The 17265-nt window shown below is 39.8% G+C and overlaps 1 protein-coding gene across 1 annotated transcript in view; it reads left to right on the top strand.

The window, feature by feature from the left end:
* FGD5 (FYVE, RhoGEF and PH domain containing 5) overlaps nucleotides 1-17265 on the top strand; it is a 178475-nt gene that overhangs the window by 19480 nt on the left and 141730 nt on the right. Inside the window, exon 2 of the mRNA XM_003762464.4 lies at nucleotides 6061-8911. Coding sequence (XP_003762512.2) covers nucleotides 6061-8911 — 2851 coding nt within the window. The remainder of the gene's footprint in view (nucleotides 1-6060; nucleotides 8912-17265) is intronic.

Raw genomic sequence — 17265 nt, 5'->3', positions numbered from 1 at the left:
GAAACTGAGATACAACAGGGTTAAATGACCTGTCAGGGACACAGTTACTAAGTGTCTGAGGTGAGATTTGAACTCAGGAAGATGTCTTCCTGATTTCAAGACCAGTGTTCTATCCACTATACCATTTAGCTGCCCATTCAATTCAATAAGCTTTATTAAATGTCTACTATATGCTAGACACTAATACAAAAAGAGGTAAAAAGTAGTCCCTACCCTTAAGTAACTTATAATCTAATATAGTAAGAGCTTAATAAACATGTTGCTAATAAACCATTGATTGATTACACTGTCATAAACTCAAGAGAGGAGGTCTTCTGAGGCAAAATATGAGCAATAATGCTTTTTCCACTCCCAACCGCTTTTCATCTGAGAAATTTTTTCACATCTATAGTTTAAGAAGCTTTCGTCCAGACTGTGCTTTTTTATTATTATTAAAGCTTTTTGTTTACAAAGCATATGCATGGGTAACTTTTCCAACATTGATCTTTGCAAAAAGCCTTGTATTCCAAATTTTCCCCTCCTTCCCCTCCACCCTCTCCTTAGTCCAATACATGTTAAATATGTTGAAATACCTGTTAAATCCACTATATGTATACAGATTAATACAGTTTTCTTGCTGCACAAGAAAAATCAGATCAAGAAGGAAGAAAAAAGAAAAACTGAGAAAAAAACAAAATGCAAGCAGATAACAACGGAGAGACTGAGAATGTTATGTTGTGTTCCACACTGTTCTCATGGTTCTCTCTCTGGGTTTAGATGGCTCTCTTCATCACTGAACAAGTGGAACTGGTTTGAATCATCTCAATGTTGAAGAGAGACAGTAGCCTGTCCTTTGTGTCAAGAGGAGATGTATTAGAGGGCCTGGATTTGCTGGTGGAGATACCAAAGCTCTTTTTTCTTTAAAAATTTCATATTTCATAGCCAAGAGAACATTTTCCAGGACCCACTGCATATAAGTTTTAAGCTATACTAATGAAGACCAAAATCCTTAGGTTGCTCATCCTCATAGATTTGGGAGAGTAAGGGTTAAAAAATCATTGCTTCTAGGTCAAATACCTAGTCATTCTTTCTACCCCTTTGTTCCAAAACAAGAGGATATTATAAAATCAATTTACTTTTATTTGAGGCAGGAGTCTGCTACTTAATGCAATATCCCAACAAGTAGCCATCTAGGCGTTACTTAAAGACCTCTGTCACAGAGAACTACTTACCTGGCCAAAAGCCATGACCAAGTTCCTTCCTGCTGAGGTAAGACTGGTTGATGCTGACCTGCATGGCAGTCAGCCCAACTCCCCCCAGTTGTCCTTTGTTCCTTTTCAGGATATCCCAAGGGATTGTTCCTCATTAATCATTTGGTAAAACTGTACCAAGTGAAGGATACTTCTGGAGAGCAAGGCTATAGATGAAAAAATGCAGGCGCTAAATGAATTCTTCTGCCAAGGACTAAGTTTAATTTGGCAAAAATGTTGTCTAGCATTATTGTATATTTACAGCGATGAGATTGTTGCCAAGGCTTTGTCTTAGAAGACACAGACAACTGACCTGGTTGTCTCTTCATTAATTGGCTCTCTCTCATTCTCCCTCACTAAACTGGCTGACAATTTGGGCATCAAGTACCAAGCATTATATCCACCTAATCTTTTCTGTAGTCAGACAACTAATCTGGGTAATAGAGGCCAAAAGAATGCAAAATCATAGAATGAGAGATTTAGACTTGTAAGGGTCTCCAAAGTCACCTCAATCAATCAGTAAGCATATGTTCACCATGTGCCAGTCATTGTGCTGAGTGCAGAGGATACAAAAAGAAGCAAAAAGCTGCCCCTGCCCTCAAAGAGCTTACAATCTAATGAGGGAAACAATAAACAAACAAATGTGTAGAAACTATAAACCGTGTAAATAAGAAATAATTAATAGAGAAAGGTGCTAGAATTAGGAAGGGTTGGGAAAGACTTCCTGTAGAAGATGGGAATTTAAATGGGACTTGAAGGAAGCAAGAAAACCAAGAAGCACAAATGAGGAGGGAGAATATTCTAGGCAGAGAAGATGCCTTAGAGCTAAGAGATGGAGTGACATTATAGGACAGCTAGAGTCAGAGGCCATGGTCTGGAGGCCTATTCCAACCCTGCTATTTTACCGATGAGGAAATCAAGACTTTTGAACATCCTGGAACCTCTCATAAATAACCTCTTTTCTCCTGGTAGCTGGTTAGGGTTTGCATGTGTTCTTTAAAAGAACAAATACTCCAGTGTCTAATTGAGCTCATTAATAATATTAGAATGACCACATATTTGTCAATTGATGCCAAAATTTGCTTGGTTTTTTTTTTTTTTTTTGAGATATTCTTAAAGTCTGGTACTTCTTAATGTATATATTCCCTTCAGTGATGCATGTTGCAGTCCATTCATGACAACCCTTCCTGTTCCACTTTTGTCTATGGCTTCTCATAGTAAAGTGGAGGTATGAGGGGTCTTTATCTATCAAAAAGAATATAGAAAATGGAAGGTAATGGGGGGATCTCCACTAGCTAATCTATGTTTCCTGCCATTAGCATGTCTTCTCTTGGCACAGAGTACAAAAGGGTAGCTCTAGTTGTCAGCAGTTTCAGTCTCCTTAACCTCTTGGTGGCCTCTGATATATTGTTCATATCCTGCTTTACAAAACTTTCTCCTCTTGTCCTTTATGACACAGCAATCAACCAATTAATCAATCAACAAGGCAGGTGGCTGACCCAGTGGATTGAGTTCTGAGTTGTGAGTCAGGAAGAACTGAGTTCAAATTTGATCTCAGACTCTTACTAGCCTGTCTAGTTTCATCGATTGCAATATGGAGTTAATATGAACACCTACCTCCCAGATATGTTTTGAGATCATATTTGTAAAGTATTTAGCGTACAGTCTATCACATAGTAGGTGCTTAATAACTACTTGTTTCCTTCCTTTAAAAGGCACTTATTAAGCTCTTAATATGTACCAGTCAGTATTTGTAGAGATGCAAAGTATAAACAAAAACAGTTCCTGCTCTCAAGGAAGGAACTTTTTTATCTTCTATTATTAAAAGTAGGACAGTGGAGTCCATGACCTGCCTATCAGATGGATACTGTCTTGAACGAGCATTCTACTTAGTTCTAATTGTGTAGAGAGTGACTCAGATTCTTGGCCCCAGTGGCTGAGCTCCATCTGGGGCTGTTCTGGATGAGATATCAACCATTCCCTGGGAAGTATTTTCTCCTTGGGCATTTCTCTGTTCCCATGAAGCCACTTTCTTCCCTGAGAGCTGCTCCCTAAGCCAGGTCTGGCTTCAGGGAACTCTTTCCATGTTTCATTATTTGGTCTGATGTTTACTTTTATGACACAAATGAAACTTTTCCCCCATCACAGTTCATTCTCCCATCCTTTGATAACCAAGGAAATCCCACACTTGGCAAAGGAGGGAGACCCTAACAGAGAGTGAAGTTCTACTGTTCTTTTCAAATTGAGCGGGAAGAGGGATAACATTAGTATAGAAAACATTTGTATATTTGTTTCCAGATCTTTATCCTATGAATATAAAAGAGTGGGGTTTTGCCAAGAGGGAGAGGCTTTTTGTCCAGAACATCTCATACTTTTGGCATTGTCTTATCCACTTCTCTTAGGGGAACAACTCCCAACAGGGCAGCCTTTTTTCAGAAGAATCTCCAAAGTCTGAATTAATGCGGTATCTAAAAGTCATCTAGACGCAAGCTGACCCAAGCCCATCTCACAATCCTGGGCTGGGCCTGGAGGGAGACTCACTCTCCATATATCCCAGAGCAGATTGTTATTTAAGTTAAGGTTGGATTGGATGGTGCCTGAAGTCCTGCGATTTGAGTCCCTCTCCTAAGTAAGAGACTTGGCTGGACAGAGAGTTTTAATTACAAAGGGAACCTGTGCATGGCTGCGTTTCCCCATGTAAAGAATTTACTTCCAGTCTTGTTACCATTAGAAAAGGCAAGCACTGAACACTGTCCAGAAATTAAATAACCCTCCTCTTTCCTCCTCATGAATTCCAATTTTCCCCAGCTTTCAAGTTTCAGTTTCTCTAGGAATCTTCCCTGATCAAAATCATGGAATATCAAGTCTACATGAGACTTAGTGAGTCAGGGGTATCCTGGAACTTTTTATAAGCTTTTGCTTTGGAACTGATGGTTTCCTGGCTCCTTCACACCACAGGAATCTTATTTTCTCAGTTACTATAACCTGTAGGCTCCCACAATGGGAAAGACTGTGATCTTTCCTTTTGCTTCTCCCCTGCACCCAACCAAGTGCTGTGTATGCACCCAGGATGGGGCTTAGGGAATGATTATCCACTGAATATATGTATAAATGAGCTGCTGGGTTTTCAATGGCACTCAGACTTTTGGGACACCTTATATTGCCTTTGTTTAGGAGCCAAGTCCTATTTTTGGTATTGGGTTTCCACTCCTGAATTCCAGGTAGAGGGATCCTACACTTCGGTTCCAACATAAGTCATGGCCAGTAGCAGTGTTTGCCAGGCTACAAGTCTTGTCTTTGGATGTCTCTCATTGCATTGTAGAATGTCAGAACTGAAAAGGACTCTTGAGATCATCAAATCTGTTTTGTTTTGAATGGAAGAAAAACACGAGACCAAAAGTCTCAAGATCGCCCAGCAAGTTAGTAATAGAATCATGATTAGAATCCAAATATCTGTCTTCCACGAAGGACTCTGAACCATCATTGCATAATAACTAAGACAATGGGTTTAAATCTTCTCTCAGATACTTGCTATAAATCATTCCACCTTTCTTTGCCTTGGTTTCTTTATCTATAAAACAAGAGAGTTGGATTAAATAGCCTCTAATGTCTCTACCAGCTCTAAATGCATGATGCTATGACTGTAGAGTTGGGACAAAATTCAAATTCTTCATTTTATAAATAATTTGTAGATAACGACTAAGAGGTATTGACTTAGTATCATAGAGTCTTATATCTGGAAAGCATGCCTGATCCAACCTCCTTATTATGTAGGAAAGAAAATAAGGTCCAGGGAAATAACTTGCCGTGTTACCCCTGGCTCTCTATTATCTTCAGCATCAGCTGTGAAGTCTTCTTTTGACATTTATAGCTTTTCACAATCTGCCTCCTCCTACATTTCCTGAAGTATTACATCGCCATTCCCTGCACATATACTTGATCCAATGAAACTTGCCTTTTGGCTTTTTTTCACAACCTTGAAGCTCTACCTCTCATTTTCATGTTTTATCATCAGGCATCCATCCCCCATACCTAGAACATGCTTCTCCTCATCTCTACCTCTGGGAACCTCTAGTTTACATCAAGTCTACTCGAATGCCAACTTCTGCCTGATGTGGGCTTTCTAATCCCTCCCATCAAATTGCTAGTGTCCCTCCCCAAAAAAGTCACCATAAATCTGTCCTGCATCTTATTTTTCCCTCTAAAATGTAATTACCTTGAGAATAGAGATTGCTTCATTATCATTTTTGTAACTTTTATGTAGCACCTATTACATAGTATGGGTAATAATTAACCTATATCAGATTGCTTGCTGTCTTGGGGAAAGGAGAAATAAAGGAGAGAGGGAGAAATAAAGGAGAGAGGGAGAAAAATTTGGAATACAAAGTTTTACAAAAATGAATGTAGAAAATTATCCTTACATACATTTGGAAAGATAAAATACTACTAAAAACATAGTATATGCAAAATAAAAGTTTGTTGATTAATTGATTGCCCATAGCTACACAAGTAATAAATGATAAAGTTGGAATTTGAACCCAAATCTGCAGACTTCTTAGATCCACCATTTTTCCCACATGTCCAAACTGCTATCACTAAAGCCACACGGGTGCCAAAGACAAGGTAACCAAGTTCCTTTGACTCCAAATGTAGAGGTCTTTCCACTACCGCATGAGGTTTCCAGTCCAGCAATCTTCCCACTGAACCAAGTTGCCTCATAGACGGCTCTAATGAGCTCTACTACCTCTCTTGAGAGGCATTTTTTTAGAGTATAAATGGCAGGAAATTGTATGTATGTGTTTTAACTTCCTCTGTTTCTTCCTCTTTTTAGATTCACCAAAACCACCATTAGCACCAAAGCCCAAGACTGCTGGTCACTGTACACCAGTAACCATCCCCAAGTTTCCTCCGTCCCCCCGCTCAGATATTCTTCATAGTCCCAACTCTATGTCCAGAGGGCCCAAACCACCTATCGCTCCCAAACCCAAGTTGGCCACTACCAACAGGGGGAAAACTCGCGTGTACATGAACAACACCTTCAACAAATGCAGCAATGGGAAATTGATCTGTTCAGATGGAGAGCTGTATGAAGGGAATCAGTCCAACCCTGAATGCTCAGAATCAGAAGCTGATGATGAATATATCTTACTCACTGAAACTCAGTTGACTAAGAGAGACTACAAAGTATCGGAGCAGGAGCAGGAGTCTTATTGTGCAGAGAACGAGAAGTTGTCATCTTTGCCAGCAGCCAGGGAGGAAGAAACTGAGACAGAAGACCCCTGTTCCAGCAACTGCTCCAGCAGCTTTGAGACAAAGGCAGAAGAGGACTCCTTAAACTCCACTGAGCGAGTAGATGATTCAAATGAACTGCCACAAGGTGGGGACAGTGAAAGGACTGACCAGTCTTTACTAGGGTCCCCAGGGACTGAGACCCAAGATCCCATGAATGAAAACCCTGGGGAGGACACAGACTGTGAAAATGACCCAGGTGAAAAGGAGCAGCTTTTCATGAGCAAGGAAGGGGACAGCCTGATAGAGAACCAAAGTGGATACAATTTGGAAAGGAAGAGGATCTGTTCCAGTAGAGAGGACTGCAGAGATATTGTTTTAACCCATATAGCTTCAGATGAGCCAGAGGCCAATGGTGAGCAGCCAGGGGACCCTGAAGAATCATTGGATGTTGGGAATGCCAACAGTGAAGAGTTTGCAGAACCAATTTTGTCAGATTGTTGTGGTGGTTCCGATATTTCCCCTGCTGAAGAAGAAGCTGAGGGAGAAGGAGATGAAGCTGAAAATGGGTGCAGCGAAGGCTTACAACCCTGCAATGATCTCAGTGAAACTGGCTTAGCTGGAGAAGAACCTGAAATCACAGAGAGGGAAAATGAAGACACTGTAGCCAATGGTGATCAAGATGTTGAAGCAAAAGATGACCAAGAAGAAGAGGAAGCAGCCATTCAGGGTGAGGTAGAAGACCCTCCAGATGCCGAAGATGTGCTGAAGGATGAAGTTGCTGATGAGAACTGCCAGATCATTCCTTTTGAAAGTGAAGGTGGTGATGAACTTTTGGGTTCTCTTGCAGGAAGTTCGTTTGCATTTCTACCAACTGAAAGCACATCTTTTTGCAGTGACAGCTATTATCCTCCTCCTGAATCAGTGAAAGACTCAGAATCTGGACCAGAGGGAGACTTGGGGTTAACATCATTGGGGTTTCTTGTTACTGGAAGTAGAATTGAAATGAGAGGAGAAGCAGATGATGTTGCTGCAGATGGTGTGACTCTCCCAGAGCAGATGCAAGATGATGAGCAGGCTTCTGTGACTGGACTTGTAAATAATCAAAATGGATCTCCAGAGGTTCCTGAAGTAGTCATTGTGCCAGAGGAAACCCCTGATGATGAAACAGTAGATGATTCCCTCATTGACCCCTACGTGATGGGAGTCAGCCTGATCCACCGGGATGAGAATACTTTTTCAGGAGGAAGGGGATACTCTGAATCAAAAGGAGAAGAAGGCATTCAGGGCAGCTGTAGCACTAAAGAAGAAATTAATGCTGATGCTAATGCTGACAATGGCCTGATTACCATGGATCGGAAAAACATTGTCACAAGGGCCCGGTCTCACTCCGGGAAAGTGCCTGGCTATGTCCCGGAAACCGTTCCTGAAGAAACAGGGCCAGAGACTGACTTACTAACCAAGGACAGCAGGCAAGAAGGAAACAAGATTCGGCTGCCAATGGAAGGGAAACCACTAGAACTCAACAGAGCCTTGCCAGCCAAGCCTAGAAGCTTTATCTTATATCCTAGGTCTTTCTCTGTGGAAGGTCGAGATCTTCCTGTTTCCTTGTATAGAGAGTTGGAAGAATCTATGTTGGATGACGGTAGGATAAAAAGGAAAGAGGATAATCTTTCTTTGCCTTGTGTTATTGGGTCCTCGGGGAGCTTCTCCCAAAGAAGCCATCTTTCTTCTAGCGGCATGTCTACCCCCTCTTCTGTTGTGGATATCCCACCTCCTTTTGACCTGGCCTGCATCACAAAAAAGCCAATTACAAAGAGTTCCCCTTCCCTTCTGATTGACAATGATTCTCCTGATAAATATACAAAGAAGAAAAAATCATCATTTAAGAAGTTCCTAGCCCTGACGTTCAAAAAAAGGACAGAGAACAAAGTCCATGTGGATGTCAATGTTTCTTCTTCGAGATCCTCTTCAGAATCCAGTTACCACGGACCTTCGAGGGTGCTAGAAATCGACAGGAGGAGCCTCAGTAATTCTCCTCAGTTTAAGTCTAGATCGGGGAAGCTCCGAGCTTCAGACTCTCCCTCCTCCATCATCTTTTACAGAGACATGAAGAAGAAAGGGGCCCAATTCAGCCGGAGTGTGTCCAGAGTGGAGTCATTCGAAGACCGCTCCCGGCCTCCTTTCCTGCCCCTTCCTTTGACAAAGCCAAGGTCCATATCATTTCCCAACGCAGACACTTCGGATTATGAGAACATCCCAGCAATGAACTCGGATTATGAAAACATCCAAATCCCTCCTCGGAGACCTGCGAGGGCTGGAACATTTACCAAGCTTTTTGAAGATCCCAGCAGAGCACTGTCAACAGCAAATGAGAACGATGGCTATGTGGACATGAGTAGTTTTAATGCCTTTGAGAACAAGCAGCAGACCACAGATCAGGAAACAGAAAGGTACTGTAAAGCCTTTTGTCTCTCTGCTTACCTTTAAGTTGTCTTGGGAAACTGATCTGATTTATACCAGAGAGGGATTTGGCATTTGACTTTGAAAGGAATGATAAGTCTCTAGAATTATTCTAAACTAACAATCTTTCCCCACTTACTGAAATAAATACTCTAAATTAAGACATACATTTTTATTGCATAGATATACACAGGAAAACAAGCAGATCTTGGATGGTTTTAGAGGCAGAAAAAAAGTTTTACTTATTTAAAAGAATTTTATATTATGGAAAATCTAAGGTGCCATAAGCTAAATTTTTAATAAACGTAAGGGGTTAAGTGGTACATTTGGACCTGATTCATTATTCATTTGCGTTAAAGTGAGTTGGAGATGTCAAAGTTATCAATAACAGAAGTTAAGCTTGTCAAACTGAATATTTCAGCCTCCCACTCTCCAATAAATATTTTTATCCATTAACCTAGCCAGACAATTGAAATCTCCACTTAATTTGTGCTGTGTAGACAAGATCTGAAGGAGGTACAGTTAAACCTCACTAAATGTTTGGATTAATAAAGAGCCTGAATTATTGAAGATTTTAAAAGAAATGCAGTCTGGTCACTTTCACTTATATCCAGTAACTCAAGTTAATGAAGTATTGCCAAGTGGATATTCTTAGGGGACCTGCAGTAATGAATAGATAAGAATGATTTGCAATTAGCTGTTAGGAATTACTGGTTGGTAAAGGGATCCTTGAGTGCTTTGAGAGAACTTGTTCTCTTGAGTGTTTTAAATATCCCACTGCCCCTCTCAGAGCTCCCCTTCACAGTTGCTCCTTCCAATCCCCTAATCTCCAAAACACTGTTAATTTGCCTCTTTGGTGACAAAGCGATTTATAGAACAAAGGTAAACTTCAGCCTAGTTTAGAGAAACTAGATTTTAGTTTGGAAGATGCTTACAGGTATTGCCCAGAGTAAAGGAACAGTGAAATCAGGCACTACTGCTCATCATTAGTAATAGCTAAAAGGGCCCAAATTAATAGGATCATTATATATTTCACTACAGTTTTTAAAAAAGGAAAAGAAAAACCCCTATATATGTATGTATATATACATACCTGTATATAGAAACATATATATATATATATATATATATATATATATATATATATATGTGTGTGTTCTTAGAGAATATATGGGAAATAACTAGCCTAATCTATTAACCAAAACAAGAATCTAACCTCTGCTTGAACAACCTCAAACAACAACAATAATGATAACAATCATGACAACAATAATGATAATAATAATAACAATAATACTAGCTAGCAATCGTATAGTGCTATAAGGTTTGCAAAGTTCTGTACATGTCTTATTTCATTTGATATTCACAACAACCCTGGGAGGTAGGTACTTTTGTTATCATCTCTATTTTATAGGAAACTGCAAACAGATTTAAGTGATTTGCCCAGAGTCACACAACTAATAAGTATCTGCGGATGGATTTGAACTCAGGTCTTTTTGCCTCCAAATCCAACACTCTTATTCATTGTCCCAGCTATTAAGAATCTTGTCAGATTGTAGATTTACAGCAGGAAGTCGATCAAATCACCACATTTTACAGATAGGGAAACTGAGGCAGGATTTGAACTTAAGGTCAATGACCCCAAGTCTAGGGCTGTCTTTGCTATCCTGTCTCTCACAGCTCACTGCCACACAAAGCAGCCTATTCTGTTTTGGGCAGCTTTCAGTGTTACAAAGTCCATTTCTCTAAAATTCACCCTTCCCTCCTAGAAGTACTCCCACCCTGGTTCTAGTTTTACCCTTGGAAGATACATAGAACAAGTCTTTTCCCCCTTTCACTTGTTAGTTCCCCATTACAGGGTGTTCCAAAAGTCTTTGATAGCTCAAATCATAATTAAAGCTAGTAACTGAAGCTAATGATCATACCTCCAACCCTAACTTCTCTTTTCAAGGTTCTTTTATTCTTTCAGCCATTATAAATAATGAGAGATTATCCCACAGACCTGAAGTACCTAACAATCCTAGCCTATTACTTATCAGAATCACCACACACACCAATAAATGTAATTTGAATTAATGAGTTATTATTGTAAAGCCTTGCTGACATGCCAACAAAGACCAGACAGATTAAGTGAGGAAGATTCCCGTGGGATCCCAGACTCGTAGATCTTTAGCTAAAAAAAGACTTTCGTGAACATAAAATCCAGCCTTTTGATTTTACTTACAAAGAAACTGAGACTTATAAAAGTAAAATGATTTTTCTAAAATATTACAGAAAGTATGTGACAGAGATGGAATTTGAACTCAGGTCTTCTGACTCCAAATACAAGACTCTTTCCACTATAACAAATTGTTCTTGAGACTGAGATATCCATGATTAACAATCAGAAAGTAAGGGAGGTCTGTGGACCAGAAAGAAAGTAGAGAGACAGTGCCTGAAGTCAGGCTTCAGACACCTAATACTTCCTAGCTGTGTGACCCTGAGCAAGTCACTTAACTCCAAATGCCTCAGCAAATAAAAAAGAAAAAAAAAAAAAGAAAGAAAGTAGAGGGACAGGGAAGGCTGATAAGGAATCTGTTTTGAGACAGAAAAGTCTGGAATGGCTCTCTTCCTGCCCTAAAAAGCCTATAGTTCTATGAATAATATGACTACATGCCAGTGGCCATCATATTCAATCCCTGCCCTTATCATAAATCCTTGAAACAAAATCTCCAACAAATGGTCATGCAGGCTTTTCAAACATCCCAAATGATGGGGAACTCCTTAACTTCCCATATGCTCTTTCCACTTTTGCACTTTTTGGGCTGTTAGGGTATCAAACTGATATCTGTCTCACTTTCAGTCAACATTTGCTTCCTCTGGTTCTTCCCTCAGGGGATAAACAAACTGAGTCTAATACTTTCCACATAACAGCCTTTAAAATTTGAATAAATGATCATATCCTCTTGTAGCTCTTTCTTCCCAGACTAAATATCCTTAGTTTCCTTGATTGCTAAGTTCTATGCTATGGTTTCTAAAGTTTTTATTCCTCCTGGTCACCTTCCTTGCTTCAGCCTGTCAGCATCCCTCCTAAAAAGACAGAATCTAAGACCAAAAACAGAAACAACAGGTACATATTACAGGCCTATCGTGCATGAGTTACAATACATTAGACACTGATGATACCCGGACCAAAAAATCAGAGTTTCTGCCCTCAAGCTGCTTCCATTCCCTGGAAGAATACAACATGACCAGGTAAAAACACAAAATAATTTGAGAAAGGGGAAAGTACCAATCGCTGACGGGTCCAGGGAAAACTTCTTGAAAATATAAGAAGCTGAGTTAAACCTTGAAGAGTCATGAGGGGGGAGCATTTCCATAGATGGCTTATATGAATGCACGTCAAGGGAGTGATGGAAAATAAGGTTGGAAAAATATCAACCCCTATATTTGGTCTGACTCAGGCCAACTCCTTAGGTGGCAGCTAGGTGGCACTGCAGTAGATAGAGTGGAGTTAGGAAGACTCGTCTTTCTGAGTTCAAATCTGGACTCAGACACTTATTCGTTGTGTGATCCTAGACAAGTCATCTTACCTCTGTCTGCTTCATTTTCCTTAACTGTAAAATATGGATAAGAATAAAATTTATTTCCATGGGTTATTGTGAGAATCAAATGAGATAATATTTGTTAAGTGCTTATTGGTATAGTCTCTGGCACATAGAAGAATTTTAAAATGCTTGTTTCCTTCTCTTCCCTATGATTTAGAATAATTTTGTTATTTAGAATAGTGATTGCAATAATTTCAAGAGGGATATAGTGCTAATAACTAGGGGGAATGATCTCATCCGGGCATTCTTATCTGAGTTGTGCTGTGAAAGAAGCTAAGGATTTCATGAGGCAGAAGTGAAGAAGAAATGTATCGCAGGATTAAGATAGATGGATTGTGTAGGGAATCACCAGCAGGCCAGATTGTGGAATGTTTTAAATGCCCAGTTTAGTGTTTGCACTTTATTCTGGAAGACAACAGAAGAGATCATGAGATAGAGTCCTTGTGACAATAACATTGAAGAGAAACTTCCTCCTGGTTGACATGGGGCCATGATAGGACTTTAGGATTCCCTTTAGCTAGGAGGGCACTTAAGAATTAACCAGCTCATTTTTTTCATTTTATATTCATTATATATCTGGGCAAACCGAGACTCGGAGAGGTCAGATGACTTACCCCTTAGCTACAGCTAGTAATAGCAGAGCCGGTTTAATTTAATGGCCAGGCATTCTGGCTACAGCTTCAATATGCCTTCCACTTCAGTCTAGACACCGGGCTGAAGTCATCTAACCATGTCATTGCCCAGTCTCCCTTTCTCTGTCTTATTCCCAAGGTCATCCTGAGAGGCTTTGTCCAAAGGCTTGACAGAAGTCGAGTACACTTTGATCCATGATGTTTCTCTGATCTGTTCATCAAACAGACTAGTCTGTTGGAGTAAAGCACATTAGCAGCTTTTCTTGAGCCCTCCTGAAACATGCTAATGAGAGAATCCAATGATCCTTCATTGACAGAATGCTGCCGTCTGAAGCCAGTTCAATGACCATGCCCTGAAAAGAGATGTGGTCCATAGACTGCCATCTGTTGGGGAAACATTAGGGGAATTTTAAGTCTATCACAACACCCGAAGCGTTGTGACTTGGCCATGCTTGTGCACTTCCAAAGAACACCTGCCATTTCTTAGGAATGGGGCTAAGTTTCAGCTTTCTCCCAAGGTCAGGTCTGATGCAGGTATTTCAGCATCCCTATGACTACTCTAATCAAAGAAAAATAACCCTGTTTGGTTTCCAAAACCTTTCCCAAGTTGAATTAAAGTGCTAACTATGCACAAATCACTATGCTGAGCCTTTGAAACGCAGGACACAAAGACAGTTCCTGTTCTCAAGAAGCTTACATCCTAATGGAGGAGACAGCCCATTTGAAATGATTCAGAATCATCAGATGAAAAAGTCCTGGGTCCTTAGATGCTAATGCCTCTTCTTTGACGTTTTTTCCATTGACAAATCTATGTCAATTCCTGTTGATGAATCATTTTGTACTGCCAAATGCCATTTTTTTCTACATCTTCAATAGATGTGGCTCTAGGAGCACTTGCTGGCTACACTTCCATAGGAGTTAGTCACAGGATGAGGGCCATAGGCACTAGGCTGGAAGCATGGCTAAGTCAAGGGCTCTTGGACTCAGAATCCTGGGGAAGATGGTGGTCAAGGTATGGTGGTGATACTGGATTGACTGACCTAGGACCTCCTGCCTTCTCTCTCTCTCCTAGGTCTCCCCACTTATCAGCTAGGCTAGTCTACCTGCTCTGTGCATGTCAATTATTTTCAGTTAGTTGGTGACAATGGTTGGTGCCTTCTTCATAAGAGCTGCTTTGCTGGATGATATCTCTGAAGCTGGTCAAGGGGAGTTCTGCCAGTCCCAAGACTCTTGCCCTTATCTGCCTTTTGGTAACAATTATTATTGGTGGTTGCTCATTGGGCATTCTCTGATGCATTCCATGGTCCTACCAAACTGGAATTCTCTCTGTTCCTTACATATGAGATTTGGTCTCCCATCTCTGTGCCTTTGCTATTCTCAGTGCCTGGAATGGACATCCTCCTCACCTCTGCCTCATAGAATATCTGGACTAGTTATATAATCATTCATCACAAGCATTTCCTTAAAGATGCAGCTTCTGCATGAAGTCTTTCTTGATCCCCCCCAATTGCCAGTGTCTTCCTTCCCTAACAACCCAGCTTCCTGATTCCATATTCTAAATATATTCAAAGTGCTAAATCATATAAAGAATGTATAGTCATTTGCAGTTAGCCAAACAGAAAGGATTCACTAGAATTCCTCATTTGCCTGCAGTAGGATTTAGACCTGGAACAAAACCTATGGTGAATGTAATTTAATCATTTTGTGATGATTCAGAAGACACTTCTAGGTACTTCAGCTCTCTTACCAGCTATTTTTCCTTTCTATTTCCTCACCTTTGGAAAAAAGAAAAACCACAGGATGCTTATTCTGTGCCTAAGTTCTTAACTGCACAAGACCATAAGTGAAAAAGGAGATTGTGGAGGAAACTAGGTAAAATAGGTGCTGACCCTAAGAGAAGAGATTCTGAGAAATGTGTGTATACATACATATATATATATATATATATATATATATATATATGTGTGTGTGTGTGTGTGTGTGTATGTGTGTGTGTGTATGTGTGTGTATATATATGCATATATGTGTGTATTTATAATTCATATATATATGTTTATGGAGAGGGAGACACAAAGGGGAAAAATAAGTTACTGTAGCCTAAATCATAGATTACTTACTTGTCATTGGTCTCCTTGGACTACAATAGGGAAACAGACATTTTTATTACTTAGTCTCTGGATAAACAGGAATTAGCTCTACTTTAATGATTACCATTTCCAGTCCAAGTACTCTGTGTCTTGAATAGACCCAGTGACTTTATTTGTTTTGATATTATTCTATTTGCAGCCTATCAAGAGGTTTCGTTTCTTAACTGATGACTATTAGTCTCACTGGAACTTAATACATAGAAATAGTATTTCTTGTATCTGGCAAAATGATCAGTTTGTTTGTGTTTGTACTTTTATTCCTGAAGCTAATTTTATGTTTTCTCTATTTTGATGATTAACCAAAACTGCCTGAAAAGAGCACTCTCAGATACACAATAGAATAGAAAAAGAAGCTGAACATGAAACTGGATCTCTATTCTGTACAATTTACTTTGTTTTTAAGAATCTGATAAATTTCACATGTAACTTTCAAAGCTGTCCTGATTATCTGTGATTGCTTTTGACTTTCTGTTCTCTTATGTTTACCTCTTTAAAAAATATTGCCATGGCCCTCTTTTCTTTTCTTTTCTTTTCTGGGTAACAGCTCTCTTACCAGCTATTTTTCCTTTCTATACCCCCACCTTTAGAAAAAAAAGAAAAATCATACCATTATAACAAATACTCATAATGAGGCAAAACAAATTCTCACATTGGTTTTTCCACTGCGTTTTCCATCTTGAGTCCATCACGTTTCTGGCAGAAAATGAGCAGCATGCTTCCTCACTGGTCTTCTGGAATTGTGGTCGGTCACTATATTGATCAGAGTTCTTGAGTATTTGAAAGTTGCTTTTTTTCTCTAAAATGTTTTTATAGCAGTCTAACTTTGTTGTTTGCTGATAAGTGTTAGAACTATGGAACCACAAAATGTTGGAGCTCAAATGTCCCTTAGATGAACTGCCTCAGAAGGTAGTGATTTGCACAAAGTCAGGCACACAGTTAAGTAGCAAGGCTGAGATTCAAACCCAGAGCTTCTGATTTCAAGTCCAGCACTCTCCCCATGGCCCCATGCTGCCTCTCATTATGTGTGACCTCCTCAAATGAAGATAACTTACAGTCTCATTGATTAATGTGCCTATTTCTATGTCCTGTATGTTTTTATGTCAAACTCCTGCTGACTAATTCCATCTGTCCTGGGGACGATGTCGCTTCAATGAGGATACATTCAGTGTCTCTGTTCAGCCCTTTGGCGTTACTATCTGCCCAGAGGCCAAAAGCCCGCTTATTATTATAAATATATATTTATCCATATACATTTCTTTTGACAAATGAATCCGCACAGAAGTTTCATTAAGTTTCAGCAAATGGAGCTAGAAAATGCAATAGAAATTATTACCATCTCGCCTCGATCACCTCCTAATGTGCGTGATTACACTGCTCATTGAAATTGACTGATGAGAAGATTCACTTTTTAATTTTCAGACTAAAAAAAAAGGACCATCTGCAGTAGTTTTATACCAATAATTTTTAATTAAATGTAATAAAATTTATAGAAAAGGAGCTAATAAGAAAAGCACATCAGGAGAACATTTATCGTACTGCTACCCTGGCGGGATGGAAACCCTGCCTGTGCCCTCTCCTAGGGTGTTGATGTAGGGAACCTTCAAACAAAGCTTTCATTTGTCCTTAAAGAGGCAGCTTGGTCTAGGGGAAATCACACCATGCTTTAAGTCTGAAGATCTGGGTTCAGGTCAGACACTGTCCCTGGAAATCAGCAAGAAAGTAGACATTGTGGTTCAGAGGAAAGAGTCAGTGTAGTTTCGAGTGAAACAATTTAGTTTCAGCTACAAGCTCTATCACTTTTGGCCTTCATGGATTTGAGCAAATCATTTGACAATTCTTAGTCTCAGTTTCCTTATCAGCAAAATGGAAATACAGGAATAATACAGGGCTGTTGCGCCATTATCATTATTAGTTTAAAAAAAACCCACAATTTTATTGTTGTGGAGGGATCACAGATGGCAAGGTTTAGAATCCTTCA

This window comes from Sarcophilus harrisii, chromosome 1, assembly GCF_902635505.1.
Source record: "Sarcophilus harrisii chromosome 1, mSarHar1.11, whole genome shotgun sequence".
Lineage (NCBI taxonomy): Eukaryota > Metazoa > Chordata > Mammalia > Dasyuromorphia > Dasyuridae > Sarcophilus > Sarcophilus harrisii.
This window is presented reverse-complemented; position numbering and strand designations above follow the sequence as displayed.